The sequence below is a fragment of the Bufo bufo genome, chromosome 3 (genome assembly GCF_905171765.1).
Source record: "Bufo bufo chromosome 3, aBufBuf1.1, whole genome shotgun sequence".
Taxonomy (NCBI): domain Eukaryota; kingdom Metazoa; phylum Chordata; class Amphibia; order Anura; family Bufonidae; genus Bufo; species Bufo bufo.
In genome coordinates, this window is record NC_053391.1 from 694,000,886 (window position 1) to 694,020,314 (window position 19,429).

At 42.9% G+C, this 19,429-nt stretch overlaps 1 protein-coding gene and 1 long non-coding RNA gene across 7 annotated transcripts in view; one reads left to right on the forward strand and one right to left on the reverse strand.

Moving 5' to 3' along the window:
* ARAP1 (ArfGAP with RhoGAP domain, ankyrin repeat and PH domain 1) overlaps positions 1–19,429 on the reverse strand; it is a 138,020-nt gene that overhangs the window by 48,021 nt on the left and 70,570 nt on the right. For all 5 annotated transcript variants that reach the window (XM_040426568.1, XM_040426566.1, XM_040426570.1 and 2 more), the window contains exons 10-13: positions 16,943–17,049; positions 16,484–16,683; positions 11,740–11,825; positions 10,645–10,827 (exon numbers count right to left, since the gene is read on the reverse strand). In XM_040426568.1, coding sequence (XP_040282502.1) covers positions 10,645–10,827; positions 11,740–11,825; positions 16,484–16,683; positions 16,943–17,049 — 576 coding nt within the window. The remainder of the gene's footprint in view (positions 1–10,644; positions 10,828–11,739; positions 11,826–16,483; positions 16,684–16,942; positions 17,050–19,429) is intronic.
* Positions 3,608–5,711, forward strand: LOC120996572. Of its 2 annotated transcripts, XR_005777806.1 has the most exons (3): positions 3,608–3,713; positions 3,754–4,770; positions 5,096–5,711. It is a non-coding gene; the product is annotated as an uncharacterized LOC120996572 (long non-coding RNA). The 2 variants fall into 2 exon arrangements; XR_005777805.1 differs by lacking the exon at positions 5,096–5,711 and having other exon boundaries at positions 3,754–4,914.

The window sequence follows — 19,429 nt, forward strand, 5'->3', positions numbered from 1 at the left end:
CCCTTGCCCTTCCGCATTCTGGTTTCAGCACGGATGGCAAGTGCACACAATCTACGTGTCTGCTACGTTACAGCTCGGCCAGTCATATATAAAGGAAGCGTAATCATTGTATAAACTTTCTACTGGTTCTCACCATTTGCAAGATCTCTGCTTGCTCTCAGTGAATTTAAATAGTAAAGTTCACAACAGAGGCTGAAAACCCGCACAGACCTCAAACCTCTCACAGCTGAGGTTCTGTTACAGTTGTATCCAATCTCGATAATGATCTGTGAGCTGCAGTCATCAGCAGCACACAAAAAACTCTCTCCTATAAGTATAGTTTACTTCTATTCACTGACACCAAGGATAATTCTTGACATGTTCTATTTCTTTAATATCGGGCGTCGTCATAAAACAATTTCCTGTTATTTGACAAGACTAGACATGGCCTTTAATCGCGCCTGGACGCGGCAGAGTAGCTGGAGGTCAGCACGAATAGTGTTAATGATAATCTAGTTCCTCACTTGATGGAAATTCGGATGGTCGTGGTGACACATTACCGTCCACATTCATAAAGATACCACCAATATACTGGATAAAGATACAATGTAGCAAAAACCATGAAATGTATCATACCAGCCTGTAAAGTGTAAGCTCTTGTGATACAGATCAGTCAACAAACGAATTCCACCTGAAAAACTGTATCTGGAGCAATCAGAAAACGTGTCTGTACTGGTAACCAGCAGTGTGCCCCAAACAGGCGCCAGCATGCTGCAGGCGGATGAGGTGCTCCGAATATAACCGCAGAGTATCTCACCCCATCACCCACACACAGGTAAAGAAATCAGGACAAAGAGCAGTACAACTAGAAGACTCAGCAATGCGTGCTTCTGGCCAATATGTGATGCTGAGAGTTGTAGTTCTACTTTGTCCAAGCACATGCAGCACGGAAAGCCGCATGGTACAGGAAGTACATTATAGACAGATGCATAAGGAGGGGGTCAACGTTTTTACCTCTCAGTAAACTGGGGTCCTCCATGTCAAGGCAGCTGCAAATTCGGCCCCCAAGAAGTGAGCGTTTACGCAATAACGACTAATGTGATAGAGCGGCTGTGATTAAGGGTGTAATAAGAGAGGACAGAATACTCAGAGTGCACTGTGACGGTCCTCAGGGGAGCAGATACAACGAATAGAGTGCACTGTGACGGTCCTCAGAGGTGTAGACAATGAATAGAGTGCACTGTGATAATCCTCGGAGGTGTAGACAATGAATAGAGTGCACTGTGATAGACCTCAGGGGAGCAGATACAATGAATAGAGTGCACTGTGACAGTCCTCAGAGGTGTAGACAATGAATAGAGTGCACTGTGACGGTCCTCAGAGGTGTAGGCAATGAACAGAGTGCACTGTGACGGTCCTCAGAGGTGTAGACAATGAATAGAGTGCACTGTGACGGTCCTCAGAGGTGTAGACAATGAATAGAGTGCACTGTGATAGTCCTCGGAGGTGTAGACAATGAATAGAGTGCACTGTGACAGTCCTCGGAGGTGTAGACAATTAATAGAGTGCACTGTGATAGTCCTCGGAGGTGTAGACAATGAATAGAGTGCACTGTGACGGTCCTCAGAGGTGTAGACAATGAATAGAGTGCACCGTGATAGTCCTCAGAGGTGTAGACAATTAATAGAGTGCACTGTGATAGTCCTCGGAGGTGTAGACAATGAATAGAGTGCACTGTGACAGTCCTCGGAGGTGTAGACAATTAATAGAGTGCACTGTGATAGTCCTCGGAGGTGTAGACAATGAATAGAGTGCACTGTGACGGTCCTCAGAGGTGTAGACAATGAATAGAGTGCACTGTGATAGTCCTCGGAGGTGTAGACAATGAATAGAGTGCACTGTGATAGTCCTCGGAGGTGTAGACAATTAATAGAGTGCACTGTGATAGTCCTCGGAGGTGTAGACAATTAATAGAGTGCACTGTGACAGTCCTCAGAGGTGTAGACAATGAATAGAGTGCACTGTGACGGTCCTCAGAGGTGTAGGCAATGAATAGAGTGCACTGTGATAGTCCTCAGAGGTGTAGACAATGAATAGAGTGCACTGTGATAGTCCTCGGAGGTGTAGACAATGAATAGAGTGCACTGTGACGGTCCTCAGAGGTGTAGACAATGAATAGAGTGCACTGTGACGGTCCTCAGAGGTGTAGGCAATGAATAGAGTGCACTGCGACGGTCCTCAGAGGTGTAGGCAATGAATAGAGTGCACTGTGACGGTCCTCAGAGGTGTAGACAATGAATAGAGTGCACTGTGACGGTCCTCAGAGGTGTAGGCAATGAACAGAGTGCACTGTGACGGTCCTCAGAGGTGTAGACAATGAATAGAGTGCACTGTGACAGTCCTCAGAGGTGTAGGCAATGAATAGAGTGCACTGTGACAGTCCTCAGAGGTGTAGACAATGAATAGAGTGCACTGTGACAGTCCTCAGAGGTGTAGACAATGAATAGAGTGCACTGTGACAGTCCTCAGAGGTGTAGACAATGAACAGAGTGCACTGTGACGGTCCTCAGAGGTGTAGACAATGAACAGAGTGCAATGTGATAGTCCTCACAAGCATACCAAGCATACAAGGTAAACAGTACACTGTGATAATCCTCATAGGTCAAGACGGTGAAATAAGCACACTTTGATAGTCCTCAGAGGTGTAGATGATGAACAGAGTGCACTGTAGTAGTCCTCAGTGGTGTAGCTGGTGAAAAGAGTGCTCTTTGATAGTCCTCAGGGATGTATCTAATCTGGTGAAAAGAGTCCTCTTTGATAGTCCTCTGCAATGTAGATGATAAACAGAGTGCTCTGTGATAGTCCTCAGGGGTGCAGATGGTGAACAGAGTGTACTATGAAAGCCCTCAGGGGTGTAGAAGGTTAATAGAGCATACTGTGATAGCTATCAAGTGTGTAGAAGGTGAAAGGAGTGCGCAGTGATAGTCATCAGGGATGTAAAAGGTGAAATGAGTGCACAGGTATAGCCCTCAGGTGTGTAGATGGAGAGCAGAGTGCTCTTTGATCGTCTTCAAGGGTATAGATGGTGACTAGAGTGCTCTGTGATAGTCCTCAGGGGTGCAAATGGTGACTAGAGTGCTCTGTTATTCTCCTCAGGGTTTTAGATGGTGAATAGAGTGCTCTGTGATAGTCCTCGGGGGTGTAAATGGTGACTACAGTGCTCTGTTATTGTCCTCATGGTTTTAGATGGTGAATAGAGTGCTCTGTGATAGTCCTCAGGGGGGTAGATGGTGACTAGAGCGCTCTGTGATGGTCCTCAGGGGTGTAGAAGGTGACTACGTGCTCTGTGATAGTCCTCAGGGGTGTAGAAGGTGATTAAGTGCTCTCTGATAGTCCTCAGAGGTGCAGATGGTGAGCAGAGTGCTCTGTTATTGTCCTCAGGGTTTTAGATGGCGACTAAGTGCTCTGTGATAGTCCTCAGGGGTGTAGAAGGTGACTACGTGTTCTGTGATAGTCCTCAGGGGTTTAGAAGGTGACTAAGTGCTCTGTGATAGTCCTCAGGTGTGCAGATGGTGAGCAGAGTGCTCTTTGATAGTCCTCAGGGGTGTAGAAGGTGATTAAGTGCTCTCTGATAGTCCTCAGAGGTGCAGATGGTGAGCAGAGTGCTCTGTTATTGTCCTCAGGGTTTTAGATGGCGACTAAGTGCTCTGTGATAGTCCTCAGGGGTGTAGAAGGTGACTACGTGTTCTGTGATAGTCCTCAGGGGTTTAGAAGGTGACTAAGTGCTCTGTGATAGTCCTCAGGTGTGCAGATGGTGAGCAGAGTGCTCTTTGATAGTCCTCAGGCGTGTAGAAGGGGACTAGAGTGCTCTTTGATAGTCCTCAGGCGTGTAGAAGGGGACTAGAGTGCTCTGTGATAGTCCTCAGGGGTGCAGATGGTGAGCAGAATGCTCTCTGATAGTCCTCAGGGGTGCAGAGGGTGAGCAGAGTGCTCTGTTATTGTCCTCAGTCGTGTAGAAGGAGACTAGAGTGCTCTTTGATAGTCCTCAGGCGTGTAGAAGGTGAGCAGAGTGCTCTCTGATAGTCCTCAGGTGTGCAGAAGGTGAGCAGAATGCTCTTTGATAGTCCTCAGGTGTGCAGAGGGTGAGCAGAGTGCTCTCTGATGGTCATCAGGGTTGCAGAGGGTGAGCAGAGTGCTCTCTGATGGTCATCAGGGTTGCAGAGGGTGAGCAGAGTGCTCTCTGATGGTCATCAGGGGTGCAGAGGGTGAGCAGAGTGCTCTCTGATAGTCCTCAGGTGTGCAGATGGTGAGCAGAATGCTCTTTGATAGTCCTCAGGGGTGCAGAGGGTGAGCAGAGTGCTCTGTGATAGTCCTTAGGGGTGCAGAGGGTGAGCAGAGTGCCTTTGATAGTCCTCAGGGGTGCAGAGGGTGAGCAGAGTGCCTTTGATAGTCCTCAGGGGTGCAGAGGGTGAGCAGAGTGCCTTTGATAGTCTTCAGGAGTGCAGAGGGTGAGCAGATTGCCTTTGATAGTCCTCAGGGGTGCAGAGGGTGAGCAGATTGCCTTTGATAGTCCTCAGGGGTGCAGAGGGTGAGCAGAGTGCTCTGTGATAGTCCTCAGGGTTGCAGAGGGTGAGCAGAGTGCCTTTGATAGTCTTCAGGGGTGCAGAGGGTGAGCAGAGTGCCTTTGATAGTCCTCAGGGGTGCAGATGGTGAGCAGAGTGCTCTTTGATAGTCTTCAGGGGTGCAGAGGGTGAGCAGAGTGCTCTTTGATAGTCCTCAGGGGTGCAGAGGGTGAGCAGAGTGCCTTTGATAGTCTTCAGGGGTGCAGAGGGTGAGCAGAGTGCTCTTTGATAGTCCTCAGGGGTGCAAATGGTGAGCAGAGTGCTCTTTGATAGTCTTCAGGGGTGCAGATGGTGAGCAGAGTGCTCTTTGATAGTCCTCAGGGGTGCAGAGGGTGAGCAGAGTGCCTTTGATAGTCCTCAGGGGTGCAGATGGTGAGCAGAGTGCTCTTTGATAGTCTTCAGGGGTGCAGATGGTGAGCAGAGTGCTCTTTGATAGTCCTCAGGGGTGCAGAGGGTGAGCAGAGTGCCTTTGATAGTCCTCAGGGGTGCAGAAGGTGAGCAGAGTGCTCTTTGATAGTCCTCAGGGGTGCAGAGGGTGAGCAGAGTGCTCTTTGATAGTCCTCAGGGGTGCAGAGGGTGAGCAGAGTGCCTTTGATAGTCCTCAGGGGTGCAGATGGTGAGCAGAGTGCTCTTTGATAGTCCTCAGGGGTGCAGAGGGTGAGCAGAGTGCCTTTGATAGTCCTCAGGGGTGCAGATGGTGAGCAGAGTGCTCTTTGATAGTCTTCAGGGGTGCAGATGGTGAGCAGAGTGCTCTTTGATAGTCCTCAGGGGTGCAGAGGGTGAGCAGAGTGCCTTTGATAGTCCTCAGGGGTGCAGATGGTGAGCAGAGTGCTCTTTGATAGTCCTCAGGGGTGCAGAGGGTGAGCAGAGTGCTCTGTGAAGATCAGGGTGTAATTGTGTGCAGCTGTAGAGTAACGGAGTATGCTAGGAGAGGTGTACCGAGAGTGAGCAGTGTGAGTGCAGAGATCTGCTACATCTGGGGGAGCAGTGCGCGCTGTGTGCACAGATGCTGGATGCGGCCCCAGTGACTCACTGCGCTCTTCCCACCCCAGGGTGATGTCAGTGGGACTCACATCTGCAGCCTCGCCTACAGGAGGGGCCCCTAACACAACAAAAGTCAGCATGGCAGAGCCCGCTTAACCCCTCACTTGCCAGGCCTGCCTCATTCCTGGTCTAACACCTCTGTGTCACAACCACCGGGTACACCCTCGGCTGATTTAGAGTGTCAGCTCAGTAGCCTAGAGGATAGCCCCCCATTTGTTGTAACCCGTCAGTATACTCAGCCCCTCCACCTGCTCTCTGCCGTGCAGATGAACACTACAGCTGGGTCCAGTGTTTGTGGATGGCGGATTATGGGGGTCTTACGTCTAGGGGAGAACATGGAGCTCCATAACACAGACTGTGTGGTGCCATACGGGGTATATGAGAAGTATGCATGATAGTGTGGAGCTGCTTTGGGTGTGAATAGAGGAGAGCCGCTGGAGGGTCTGCGCTCGTCTCTAAGTGTCCAGGCCTTGTTCTTGCTCTGGTAACAGAAGTTGGCGGAAGGCTATCTTGTTTATTCTCTTCCAGTAAATCTGTGGGTGGTCGAGGACGGAGAGTCAGGATTAACCCCTCACGGGCAGGAAGACTCCAAATCTGAGCAGTACAAAATGATGTGCAGTCACTTTACATATTCTGCACAGCTCCTGAGCCATGTCCTGCCTTATCCTCTAGTTACAACCAAATCTGCTGCAACAAGTCTGCTAGTTTCCTGTTACCAGAAGGCAGATATGAGCTGTTCACGATCACACGTCTGAGTGCAGCCTTCGGAATGCAGCTCTGGAGGTGACTGGAGTATAAGGCGATGATTTCTTTGATATGTTCCTGGTAGTTCATACGTGTAGCGGGTGCCATGTAGATGAATAAACCAGATGGAAGCTGCTCCCACTTTTCCGCAGGATTCCCACAGCTGGGGGGCGGCCGACTGATGGAGCAGACTTTATTTTCTCTTTTGTGAAATAATAAACCTGGAGTTTTTTTTTAAGGATTCTGCAGAAACCACAGAGGACACCGAGTCTGTACTGGGGGAGGGGGACGACTGCACAGCCGGACACACGAGACCCCCATCATCTGCGAGTACTCTGAATACACCATGTGGTGGTAGGAAGGGGTCACCTCAGGGCTGAATATCAGGGTCACGTGCGTCCCTCCCGATTTGTTTCAGCCAGTGTCAGTCTTCACTTTAAATTGTCATTCTATTCCTGACCAAGAAAGCTCAGGATAAGCAAAAAACTGAAAACTGGCAGGAATCTCTGCCTCCACGTGACCGCCCGAGGTGCCTGGCATGAGGCCGCTGAGGGTACAATGGCTGTGGCACAGACTGCCCTGCGCAAGCAGCTGACTCTGCTGAACCCGCAGTGAATGAGCTGCTCCTGTCAGCAGTTCAGACCCAGCGGCTCCAGGGTACAGTAATGGCGGCTGACCCCCGGGCACATACTGGTTATAGGAAGCCTCCATCACTGGTCACTGAATAAGCGGCTGCCGGTCGGGCATCTCATATCTGACAGGAATCGCACCGACCGCCACCGACGAGCGTGTGCAAAATAATCCTCCTCCTCGGGTGTCTATTATAACCAATCATCAGCCCCGGGCACTACAGATAACTAACCGTATACAGTGTGAATACAATGCTATACCCCACAGGTACTACTACATGGGTACTGACATGGATGGTACTACTACATGGGTACTGACATGGATGGTACTACTACATGGGTACTGACATGGATGGTACTACTACATGGATGGTACTACTACATGGGTACTGACATGGATGGTACTACTACATGGGTACTGACATGGATGGTACTACTACATGGGTACTGACATGGATGGTACTACTACATGGGTACTGACATGGATGGTACTACTACATGGGTACTGACATGGATGGTACTACTACATGGGTACTGACATGGATGGTACTACTACATGGGTACTGATATCGATGGTACTACTACATGGGTACTGATATCGATGGCACTACTACATGGGTACTGACATGGATGGTACTACTGCATGGGTACTGACATGGATGGTACTATTACATGGGTACTGATATCGATGGTACTACTACATGGGTACTGACATGGATGGTACTATTACATGGGTACTGATATCGATGGTACTACTACATGGGTACTGATATCGATGGTACTACTACATGGGTACTGATATAGATGGTACTACTACATGGGTACTGACATGGATGGTACTACTATATGGGTACTGATAACGATGGTACTACTACATGGGTACTGACATGGATGGTACTATTACATGGGTACTGACATGGATGGTACTATTACATGGGTACTGACATGGATGTTACTGCTATATGGGTATTGATATCAATGAAAAAAAAATCCACTGAAAAAACTAAGATAAAACATCCTGCACGGTATGATATATAAATGTGCGGATGTCACTGGCCATATTATTGAAGAAAACCACAGAAATGAGATAATACTGCACTTAGTGAAGTAGATGCAAACATTATATATGGACAAAGTCCTCATTCTGATATGATAATATCTGAGACACTTAGCCAATATATTTTGATCAAAACACATCTGAGCCGCCTACCGAGCGCCTTCAAGTGTGAATGTGCACCTATGATCTTGGGAGTAGCATTCCTCTGCACTTGTGCCCTTCCTGTCCAATAGAGCGCCCTGATTAGGTGGTACTTATGGCTGTGCCGCTCCTCCTCCCATTGGCTGCTTGATGCACATGGGGGTGACTAGGAGCAGCGCACCATATGTGCGGGGTCTGCCCTCCTGAACATAGAAGCCCAATGGCTTAGGTAGGTTTAGCGTAGGACCTGCCTGACCTGAGACCACCTTGGCACTCGGTAGGCGGCTTAGATGTGTTTTGATCAAAATATATTGACTAAGTGTCTCAGATATTATCATATCAGAGTGAGGACTTTGTCCATATATAATGTTTGCATCTACTTCACTAAGTGCAGTATTATCTTATTTCTGTGGTTTTCTTTTATTGATATCGATGGTACTACTACATGGGTACTGATATCGATGGTACTACTACATGGGTACTGACATGGATGGTACTACTGCATGGGTACTGACATGGATGGTACTACTGCATGGGTACTGACATGGATGGTACTACTGCATGGGTACTGACATGGATGGTACTACTGCATGGGTACTGACATGGATGGTACTACTACATGGGTACTGATATCGATGGTACTACTACATGGGTACTGATATCGATGGCACTACTACATGGGTACTGACATGGATGGTACTACTGCATGGGTACTGACATGGATGGTACTACTGCATGGGTACTGACATGGATGGTACTACTGCATGGGTACTGACATGGATGGTACTACTGCATGGGTACTGATATCGATGGTACTACTACATGGGTACTGATATCGATGGCACTACTACATGGGTACTGACATGGATGGTACTACTGCATGAGTACTGACATGGATGGTACTACTGCATGGGTACTGACATGGATGGTACTACTACATGGGTACTGATATCGATGGTACTACTACATGGGTACTGACATGGATGGTACTACTACATGGGTACTGATATCGATGGTACTACTACATGGGTACTGACATGGATGGTACTACTACATGGGTACTGACATGGATGGTACTACTGCATGGGTACTGACATGGATGGTACTACTACATGGGTACTGATATCGATGGTACTACTACATGGGTACTGATATCGATGGTACTATTACATGGGTACTGACACGGATGGTACTATTACATGGGTACTGACATGGATGGTACTATTACATGAGTACTGATATCGATGGTACTACTACATGGGTACTGACACGGATGGTACTACTACATGGGTACTGACAAGGATGGTACTACTACATGGGTACTGATATCGATGGTACTACTACATGGGTACTGATATAGATGGTACTACTACATGGGTACTGATATCGATGGTACTACTACATGGGTACTGACATGGATGGTACTATTACATGGGTACTGACATGGATGGTACTATTACATGGGTACTGATATCGATGGTACTACTACATGGGTTTTGATATCGATGGTACTACTACATGGGTACTGACATGGATGGTACTATTACATGGGTACTGACATGGATGGTACTATTACATGGGTACTGATATTGATGGTACTACTACATGGGTTTTGATATCGATGGTACTACTACATGGGTACTGACATGGATGGTACTACTACATGGGTACTGATATCGATGATACTACTATATAATTACTGGTAAGGGGGGTATTACTATATGAAAACTGTATGGGTGTTGGTATGGATGGTGCTATTATATAGGTACTGATATGGAAGCCACTAGTATATGAGAACTGGTACGGATGGTATTACTACATGAAAACATTGTTGCAGGCAGTAATGTATGGGTACTGATGTGGAAGGAACTACTATATTGGCAATGGTGTAGATGATATTACTACATGGTTGCATACAAGGATGGTATTACTGTATTGGTACTGATGTGGAAGGTACTACTTACTATATAGGTACTTGATGGCATTACAGTATTGGTACTGGTGTGGATGATATTACTATATGGGTACTTCTGAGTATGGTATTACTTTAGTGATACTGCTATGGATGATACTAGTGTACAGGTTCTGATAAACATGGTACTAGTATGAAAGGTATTACTACATGGGTACTAAAATGGGAGGTACTATATAGGATCTGGTACAGGTGGTATGACGGTATGGATTGGTAAATCGTGGATACTGGGATGGATGATACGGACAGGGGTGGTATGTATGGGGGTACGGCTGTGGCATCATTTATGGCACTGTGCTTGGCAGGGACATGGAGGAGGCTTCACTGCACGCTCATTGCCCTGAAGCAAGCAGTGTTATATATCTTCTGGGGCAGGGATGGGTTGAACTAAGAATCAAGGTCACATGCAGTCAGTGAATGGAGCACAGGCAGAGGAGCCAAGTTGGTTGTCTTTACCTTGTTGAGCTCCACCTGGTTCCCGAAGAGCTGGTGGTACCTGCGATACTTGCCCTCGCGGTACTTGGCGCTGATGTAGGTCTTCCTCTCCAGCGAACTGCTCCACTGGTCGATGGCTTCGCTGGGGGGCACATTCGCCGCCCAGAACTTGTTACTGACCTCGTTGCAAAGTTTCAGGAAGAGCTGGTGAGAAAAGACGGGTTAATGAGCTGCGGGGGGCGCTAATCCGCACAGCAGATGGGCCTGATAAATAGATAATGATCCCGCAGGAGTAACCCTTAGAATGCCGAGGAAGACACTGTCCATGAATGCAGAGGGATGGGGCCGTCACAGAAAGGAAAAGAAATGCACAACAATGTGAAGAATTACATTTACCCTGTGCGAGTGTCAGTCTTTACTGTCGTTCTGGCATTGTATTCATGGAACAGTTAGCTCAGGGCCTCTATCACAGAATGGATATATGGAGGATATAGGATACCCGCTGGCCGGGATCTATAGGGGTCCTGGGAGCAGATCGGCCTGTAAATGATCTAAACACGTATTCTGCTGGTCTGGACACAGAGATAATTCTCCAGTGCAAACATCAGCTGATCAGGGGCTGAGCTCTGTCCAGAAATACAACAAAGAACATTCCAACACACGGATGTTTCCACGGATCATTAACTCTTCACACTCCAAGGTCCAGAATATCAAAAATGGCTGCTAACAGAGGACAACAGAATATCTTTGGCTGTCAGTCATCCTACCACCAAACTGAAACAGCTGATAACAGGACGGTATACCGCACTCACCTCCCCTACCGTCAGCCTCCCTCCAACAGAAGTGGAACCATTTATTACAGGGATTTTCCTGTTTTTTTCTTAGTTTTTTTGCAGTGCACAAACAATCTCAGATGAAAACTGTCAACAAGCTGGTGATATCTACTGCTGAGGAGGCGCTTGATATGGAAGCAGAAGACTCTACTAAGTAATCGGAGTGCACAGGGATGAACCCTTCTAAATGGGCTATGAGCCGGATTGACGTCTTAGGGAGATATTCCCATCTTAACACATGAGGCGATAGAGAGTAAAGGAAGGGGAAGGCTGTAACCCTCACCTCTATCAGCTCCTCCGTCCAGATCTTGTGGTCCATCTTGAGACTCCGCACTTTGCTTATACTGGGCCCCAGACTGCGGTGTTGTCCTTTAAATATGAGAAGATATCAGTATGGATTATTTTTATATACGGTATACATAATACATGAAAAGAATATAAGTACTATGATACTACCTCCTGTATACAAGAATATATCTCCTATAATACTGCTCCTATGTACAGGAATATAACTACTATAATACTGCCTCCTATGTACAAGAATATAACTACTATAATACTGCTCCTATGTACAAGAATATAACTACTATAATACTGCTCCTATGTACAAGAATATAACTACTATAATACTGCTCCTATGTACAAGAATATAACTACTATAATACTGCTCCTATGTACAAGACTATAACTACAATAATACTGCTCCTATGTACAAGAATATAACTACTATAATACTGCCTCCTATGTACAAGAATATAACTACTATAATACTGCTCCTATGTACAAGACTATAACCACTATAATACTGCTCCTATGTACAAGAATATAACTGATATAATACTGCCTCCTATGTACAAGAATATAACTACTATAATACTGCTCCTATGTACAAGAATATAACTACTATAATACTGCCTCCTATGTACAAGAATATAACTACTATAATACTGCTCCTATATACAAGACTATAACTACTATAATACTGCTCCTATGTACAAGAATATAACTACTATAATACTGCTCCTATGTACAAGACTATAACTACTATAATACTGCCTCCTATGTACAAGAATATAACTACTATAATACTGCTCCTATGTACAAGAATATAACTACTATAATACTGCCTCCTATGTACAGGAATATAACTACTATAATACTGCTCCTATGTACAAGAATATAACTACTATAATACTGCCCCTATGTACAAGAATATAACTACTATAATACTGCTCCTATGTACAAGAACATAACTACTATAATACTGCTCCTATGTACAAGAATATAACTACTATAATACTGCTCCTATGTACAAGAATATAACTATTTTAATACTGTCTCCTATGTACAAGAATATAACTACTATAATACTGCCTCCTATGTACAAGAATATAACTACTATAATACTGATCCTATGTACAAGAATATAACTACTATAATACTGCTCCTATGTACAAGAATATAACTACTATAATACTGCTCCTATGTACAAGAATATAACTACTATAATACTGCTCCTATGTACAAGACTATAACTACTATAATACTGCTCCTATGTACAAGAATATAACTACTGTAATACTGCTCCTATGTACAAGACTATAACTACTATAATACTGCTCCTATGTACAAGAATATAACTACTATAATACTGCTCCTATGTACAAGACTATAACTACTATAATACTGCTCCTATGTACAAGAATATAACTACTATAATACTGCTCCTATGTACAAGAATATAACTACTATAATACTGCCTCCTATGTACAAGAATATAACTACTATAATACTGCTCCTATGTACAAGAATATAACTACTATAATACTGCCTCCTATGTACAAGAATATAACTACTATAATACTGCCTCCTATGTACAAGAATATAACTAGTATAATACTGCTCCTATGTACAAAAATATACCTACTATAATACTGCTCCTATGTACAAGAATATAACTACTATAATACTGCTCCTATGTACAAGAATATAACTACTATAATACTGCTCCTATGTACAAGAATATAACTACTATAATACTGCTCCTATGTACAAGACTATAACTACTATAATACTGCTCCTATGTACAAGAATATAACTACTATAATACTGCCTCCTATGTACAAGAATATAACTACTATAATACTGCTCCTATATACAAGACTATAACTACTATAATACTGCTCCTATGTACAAGAATATAACTACTATAATACTGCTCCTATGTACAAGACTATAACTACTATAATACTGCCTCCTATGTACAAGAATATAACTACTATAATACTGCCTCCTATGTACAAGAATATAACTACTATAATACTGATCCTATGTACAGGAATATAACTACTATAATACTGCCCCTATGTACAAGAATATAACTACTATAATACTGCCCCTATGTACAAGAATATAACTACTATAATACTGCTCCTATGTACAAGAATATAACTACTATAATACTGCCTCCTATGTACAGGAATATAACTACTATAATACTGCTCCTATGTACAAGAATATAACTACTATAATACTGCCCCTATGTACAAGAATATAACTACTATAATACTGCTCCTATGTACAAGAATATAACTACTATAATACTGCTCCTATGTACAAGAATATAACTGCTATAATACTGCTCCTATGTACAAGAATATAACTATTATAATACTGCCTCCTATATACAAGAATATAACTACTATAATACTGCTCCTATGTACAAGAATATAACTACTATAATACTGCTCCTATGTACAAGAATATAACTACTATAATACTGCTCCTATGTACAAGAATATAACTACTATAATACTGCTCCTATGTACAAGAATATAACTACTATAATACTGCCACCTATGTACAAGAATATAACTACTATAATACTGCCTCCTATGTACAAGAATATAACTGCTATAATACTGCTCCTATGTACAAGAATATAACTACTATAATACTGCTCCTATGTACAAGAATATAACTACTATAATACTGCCTCCTATGTACAAGAATATAACTACTATAATACTGCTCCTATGTACAAGAATATAACTACTATAATACTGCTCCTATGTACAAGAATATAACTACTATAATACTGCTCCTATGTACAAGAATATAACTACTATAATACTGCCACCTATGTACAAGAATATAACTACTATAATACTGCTCCTATGTACAAGAATATAACTACTATAATACTGCTCCTATGTACAAGAATATAACTGCTATAATACTGCTCCTATGTACAAGAATATAACTACTATAATACTGCCTCCTATGTACAAGAATATAACTACTATAATACTGCTTCCTATGTACAAGAATATAACTACTATAATACTGCCTCCAATGTACAAGAATATAACTACTATAATACTGCCTCCAATGTACAAGAATATAACTACTATAATACTGCTCCTATGTACAAGAATATAACTACTATAATACTGCTCCTATGTACAAGAATATAACTACTATAATACTGCCACCTATGTACAAGAATATAACTACTATAATACTGCCTCCTATGTACAAGAATATAACTACTATAATACTGCTTCTATATACAAGAATATAACTACTATAATACTGCCTCCTATGTACAAGAATATAACTACTATAATACTGCCTCCTATGTACAAGAATATAACTACTATAATACTGCCTCCTATGTACAAGAATATAACTACTATAATACTGCCTCCTATGTACAAGAATATAACTACTATAATACTGCTCCTATGTACAAGAATATAAATACTATAATACTGCTCCTATGTACAAGAATATAACTACTATAATACTGCTCCTATGTACAAGAATATAACTACTATAATACTGCTCCTATGTACAAGAATATAACTACTATAATACTGCTCCTATGTACAAGAATATAACTACTATAATACTGCTCCTATGTACAGGAATATAACTACTATAATACTGCTCCCATGTACAAGAATATAACTACTATAATACTGCTCCTATATACAAGAATAAAACTACTATAATACTGCTCCTATGTACAAGAATATAACTACTATAATACTGCTCCTATGTACAAGAATATAACTACTATAATACTGCTCCTATGTACAAGAATATAACTACTATAATACTGCTCCTATGTACAAGAATATAACTACTATAATACTGCTCCTATGTACAGGAATATAACTACTATAATACTGCTCCCATGTACAAGAATATAACTACTATAATACTGCTCCTATATACAAGAATAAAACTACTATAATACTGCTCCTATGTACAAGAATATAACTACTATAATACTGCTCCTATGTACAAGAATATAACTACTATAATACTGCTCCTATGTACAAGAATATAACTACTATAATACTGCTCCTATGTACAGGAATATAACTACTATAATACTGCTCCCATGTACAAGAATATAACTACTATAATACTGCTCCTATATACAAGAATAAAACTACTCTAATACTGCTCCTATGTACAGGAATATAACTACTATAATACTGCTCCTATGTACAAGAATATAACTACTATAATACTGCTCCTATGTACAAGAATATAACTACTATAATACTGCTCCTATGTACAAGAATATAACTACTATAATACTGCTCCTATGTACAAGAATATAACTACTATAATACTGCTCCTATGTACAAGAATATAACTACTATAATACTGCTCCTATGTACAGGAATATAACTACTATAATACTGCTCTTATGTACAAGAATATAACTACTATAATACTGCCTCCTATGTACAAGAATATAACTACTATAATACTGCTCCTATGTACAAGAATATAACTACTATAATACTGCTCCTATGTACCAGAATATAACTACTATAATACTGCTCCTATGTACAGGAATATAACTACTATAATACTGCTCCTATGTACAAGAATATAACTACTATAATACTGCTCCTATGTACAAGAATATAACTGCTATAATACTGCTCCTATGTACAAGAATATAACTGCTATAATACTGCTCCTATGGATCCTGCTTTTTTTACCTGCGCACTTTTTGCAGATGACCACGCAGAGGTTGACTGAGGCCCAGTCAGGTTTGGGGGCCCCGCAGTCGGCGCACATTCTGTTGGACTCCACCGACCAGATTTTCTGGGCTACTTCAAGGTTAGAGAGAGCGCCGGCCACCGACTGCATCATGGCTTCCACCCATTCGCTTCTCTCCTGCTCATTGTCTGCGATAAAACTGGAAAGTGCGGAGAAGGATCAGGAAGGATGAAGGTAAAGCACACAAGACGAACATGTAGAAGACATGGCTATCGTGTGTCGGGCCCCTGCCCGGAATGGGGAACCCAGTGACGGAGAGCTGGTCATGTGTCAGAAAATGTTAATAAATCTCACAAAGAACTTCCTTAAAGTGACGGTTCTTATCAGAGAGTCCAAAGTTCCCGGAATATACACAGTTACTCCTATTGGCAGCGGTGTCTCGGGGGCGGCCTCCTCACCTGAACGTCTTGTAAGGTGTTGTCAGGTCAAAGCTCCTCTTGTCCATCTCCTTTACATTGCCAAGGTTCATGTCTATAGAGGTGACTCCAACGCCAGACACAAAGTCCTGGAAGAGCAGAGAAATCACTGCTGGGGTGCACTGTGGGGGTTGTAGTGCATCCACCCAACACGTCACAGTAATCTTATGTGAAACAATGCTATGGGCAGAGGTAGATCGGCACCTGTGGCCCCTGACCCTCCCCCACACTCTTCCATTGACAGGGATTTTCACTTTCCACAATTCACCCAGCAAGCAGCAGGCTTCTTTTCGCCTGTGGCCTGTCCGCATTGTTTGTTTGACCGTCTGTATCAGTACAAAGGCCGTAAAAAATAGGGTGTAAAAAAATAAAAATAAAAAAAAGGCCGTAAAAAATCCTTATTTATAAATAATATAAATACTAAACAATCTAAAGTGTTTTATTAATAAAAAAACAAATATAACAGTAAAATAAGAAAATAGAATAAAATATTTTAAATTATTTGTTGTTTTTATATAGGGTTATAACCTGTGCATTCAGATGACGTAGGTTAAAGCCTCGTTCACACATCAGTGTTCGGGCAGCGAATTCTATCAGTGATTTTGAGCCAAAACCAGGAGCGGAGCCTCCAGAGAGATCAGGTATAAGGGAGAGATCCGCACTGATGGAAATCACTGAGCAAACACTGACGTGTGAACCTATGTCAGCCTATAGCACTGATAGGGCAGTATGGGGTAGCAGTTATACCATATGTATTATGTTTCTGGCCACTGTGCGGTATTATATGCATTATTTTCTGAGTACTATTTATCTAGGTATCATGTGGTGTTTTAGGTCTGTATTATCAAGGTGTATATTTTCTGAGCAGTGTTTATCTGTGCACTGTGCGGCATTATCTGTGTAATGTATGGCACTGTTATCTGGGCACTGTGCGGTATTATCTGTGTAATGTATGGCACTACGTATCTGGGCACTGTGCGGTATTATCTGTGTAATGTATGGCACTACGTATCTGGGCACTGTGCGGTATTATCTAGGTGTTGTATGGCACTACGTATCTGGGCACTGTGCAGTATTATCTGTGTAATGTATGGCACTACTTATCTGGGCACTGTGCAGTATTATCTAGGTGTTGTATGGCACTACGTATCTGGGCACTGTGCGGTATTATCTGTGTAATGTATGGCACTACGTATCTGGGCACTGTGCAGTATTATCTAGGTGTTGTATGGCACTACGTATCTGGGCACTGTGCGGTATTATCTGTGTAATGTATGGCACTACTTATCTGGGCACTGTGCGGTATTATCTAGGTGTTGTATGGCACTACGTATCTGGGCACTGTGCGGTATTATCTGTGTAATGTATGGCACTACTTATCTGGGCACTGTGCAGTATTATCTAGGTGTTGTATGGCACTACGTATCTGGGCACTGTGCGGTATTATCTGTGTAATGTATGGCACTACTTATCTGGGCACTGTGCGGTATTATCTAGGTGTTGTATGGCACTACGTATCTGGGCACTGTGCGGTATTATCTGTGTAATGTATGGCACTACTTATCTGGGCACTGTGCGGTATTATCTAGGTGTTGTATGGCACTACGTATCTGGGCACTGTGCGGTATTATCTGTGTAATGTATGGCACTACGTATCTGGGCACTGTGCAGTATTATCTGTGTAATGTATGGCACTACGTATCTGGGCACTGTGCGGTATTATCTGTGTAATGTATGGCACTACGTATCTGGGCACTGTGCAGTATTATCTGTGTAATGTATGGCACTACTTATCTGGGCACTGTGCGGTATTATCTAGGTTTTGTATGGCACTACGTATCTGGGCACTGTGCAGTATTATCTAGGTGTTGTATGGCACTACTTATCTGGGCACTGTGCGGTATTATCTAGGTGTTGTATGGCACTACGTATCTGGGCACTGTGCGGTATTATCTAGGTGTTGTATGGCACTACGTATCTGGGCACTGTGCGGTATTATCTAGGTTTTGTATGGCACTGTTATCTGAGTACTGTGCAGTATTATCTAGGTTTTGTATGGCACTGTTATCTGAGCACTGTGCTGTATTATCTAGGTGTATGGCACTGTTATCTGGGCACTGTACGGTATTATCTAGGTGTTGTATGGCACTGTTATCTGGGCACTGTACGGTATTATCTAGGTGTTCTATGGCACTGTTATCTGAGCACTGTGCTGTATTATCTAGGTGTATGGCACTGTTATCTGAGCACTGTACGGTATTATCTAGGTGTTGTATGGCACTGTTATCTGGGCACTGTACAGTATTATCTAGGTGTTGTATGGCACTGTTATCTGGGCACTGTGCAGTATTATCTAGGTGTTGTATGGCACTTATCTGAGCACTGTGCTGTATTATCTAGGTGTATGGCACTGTTATCTGGGTACTGTGCGGTATTATCTAGGTGTTGTATGGCACTGTTATCTGGGTA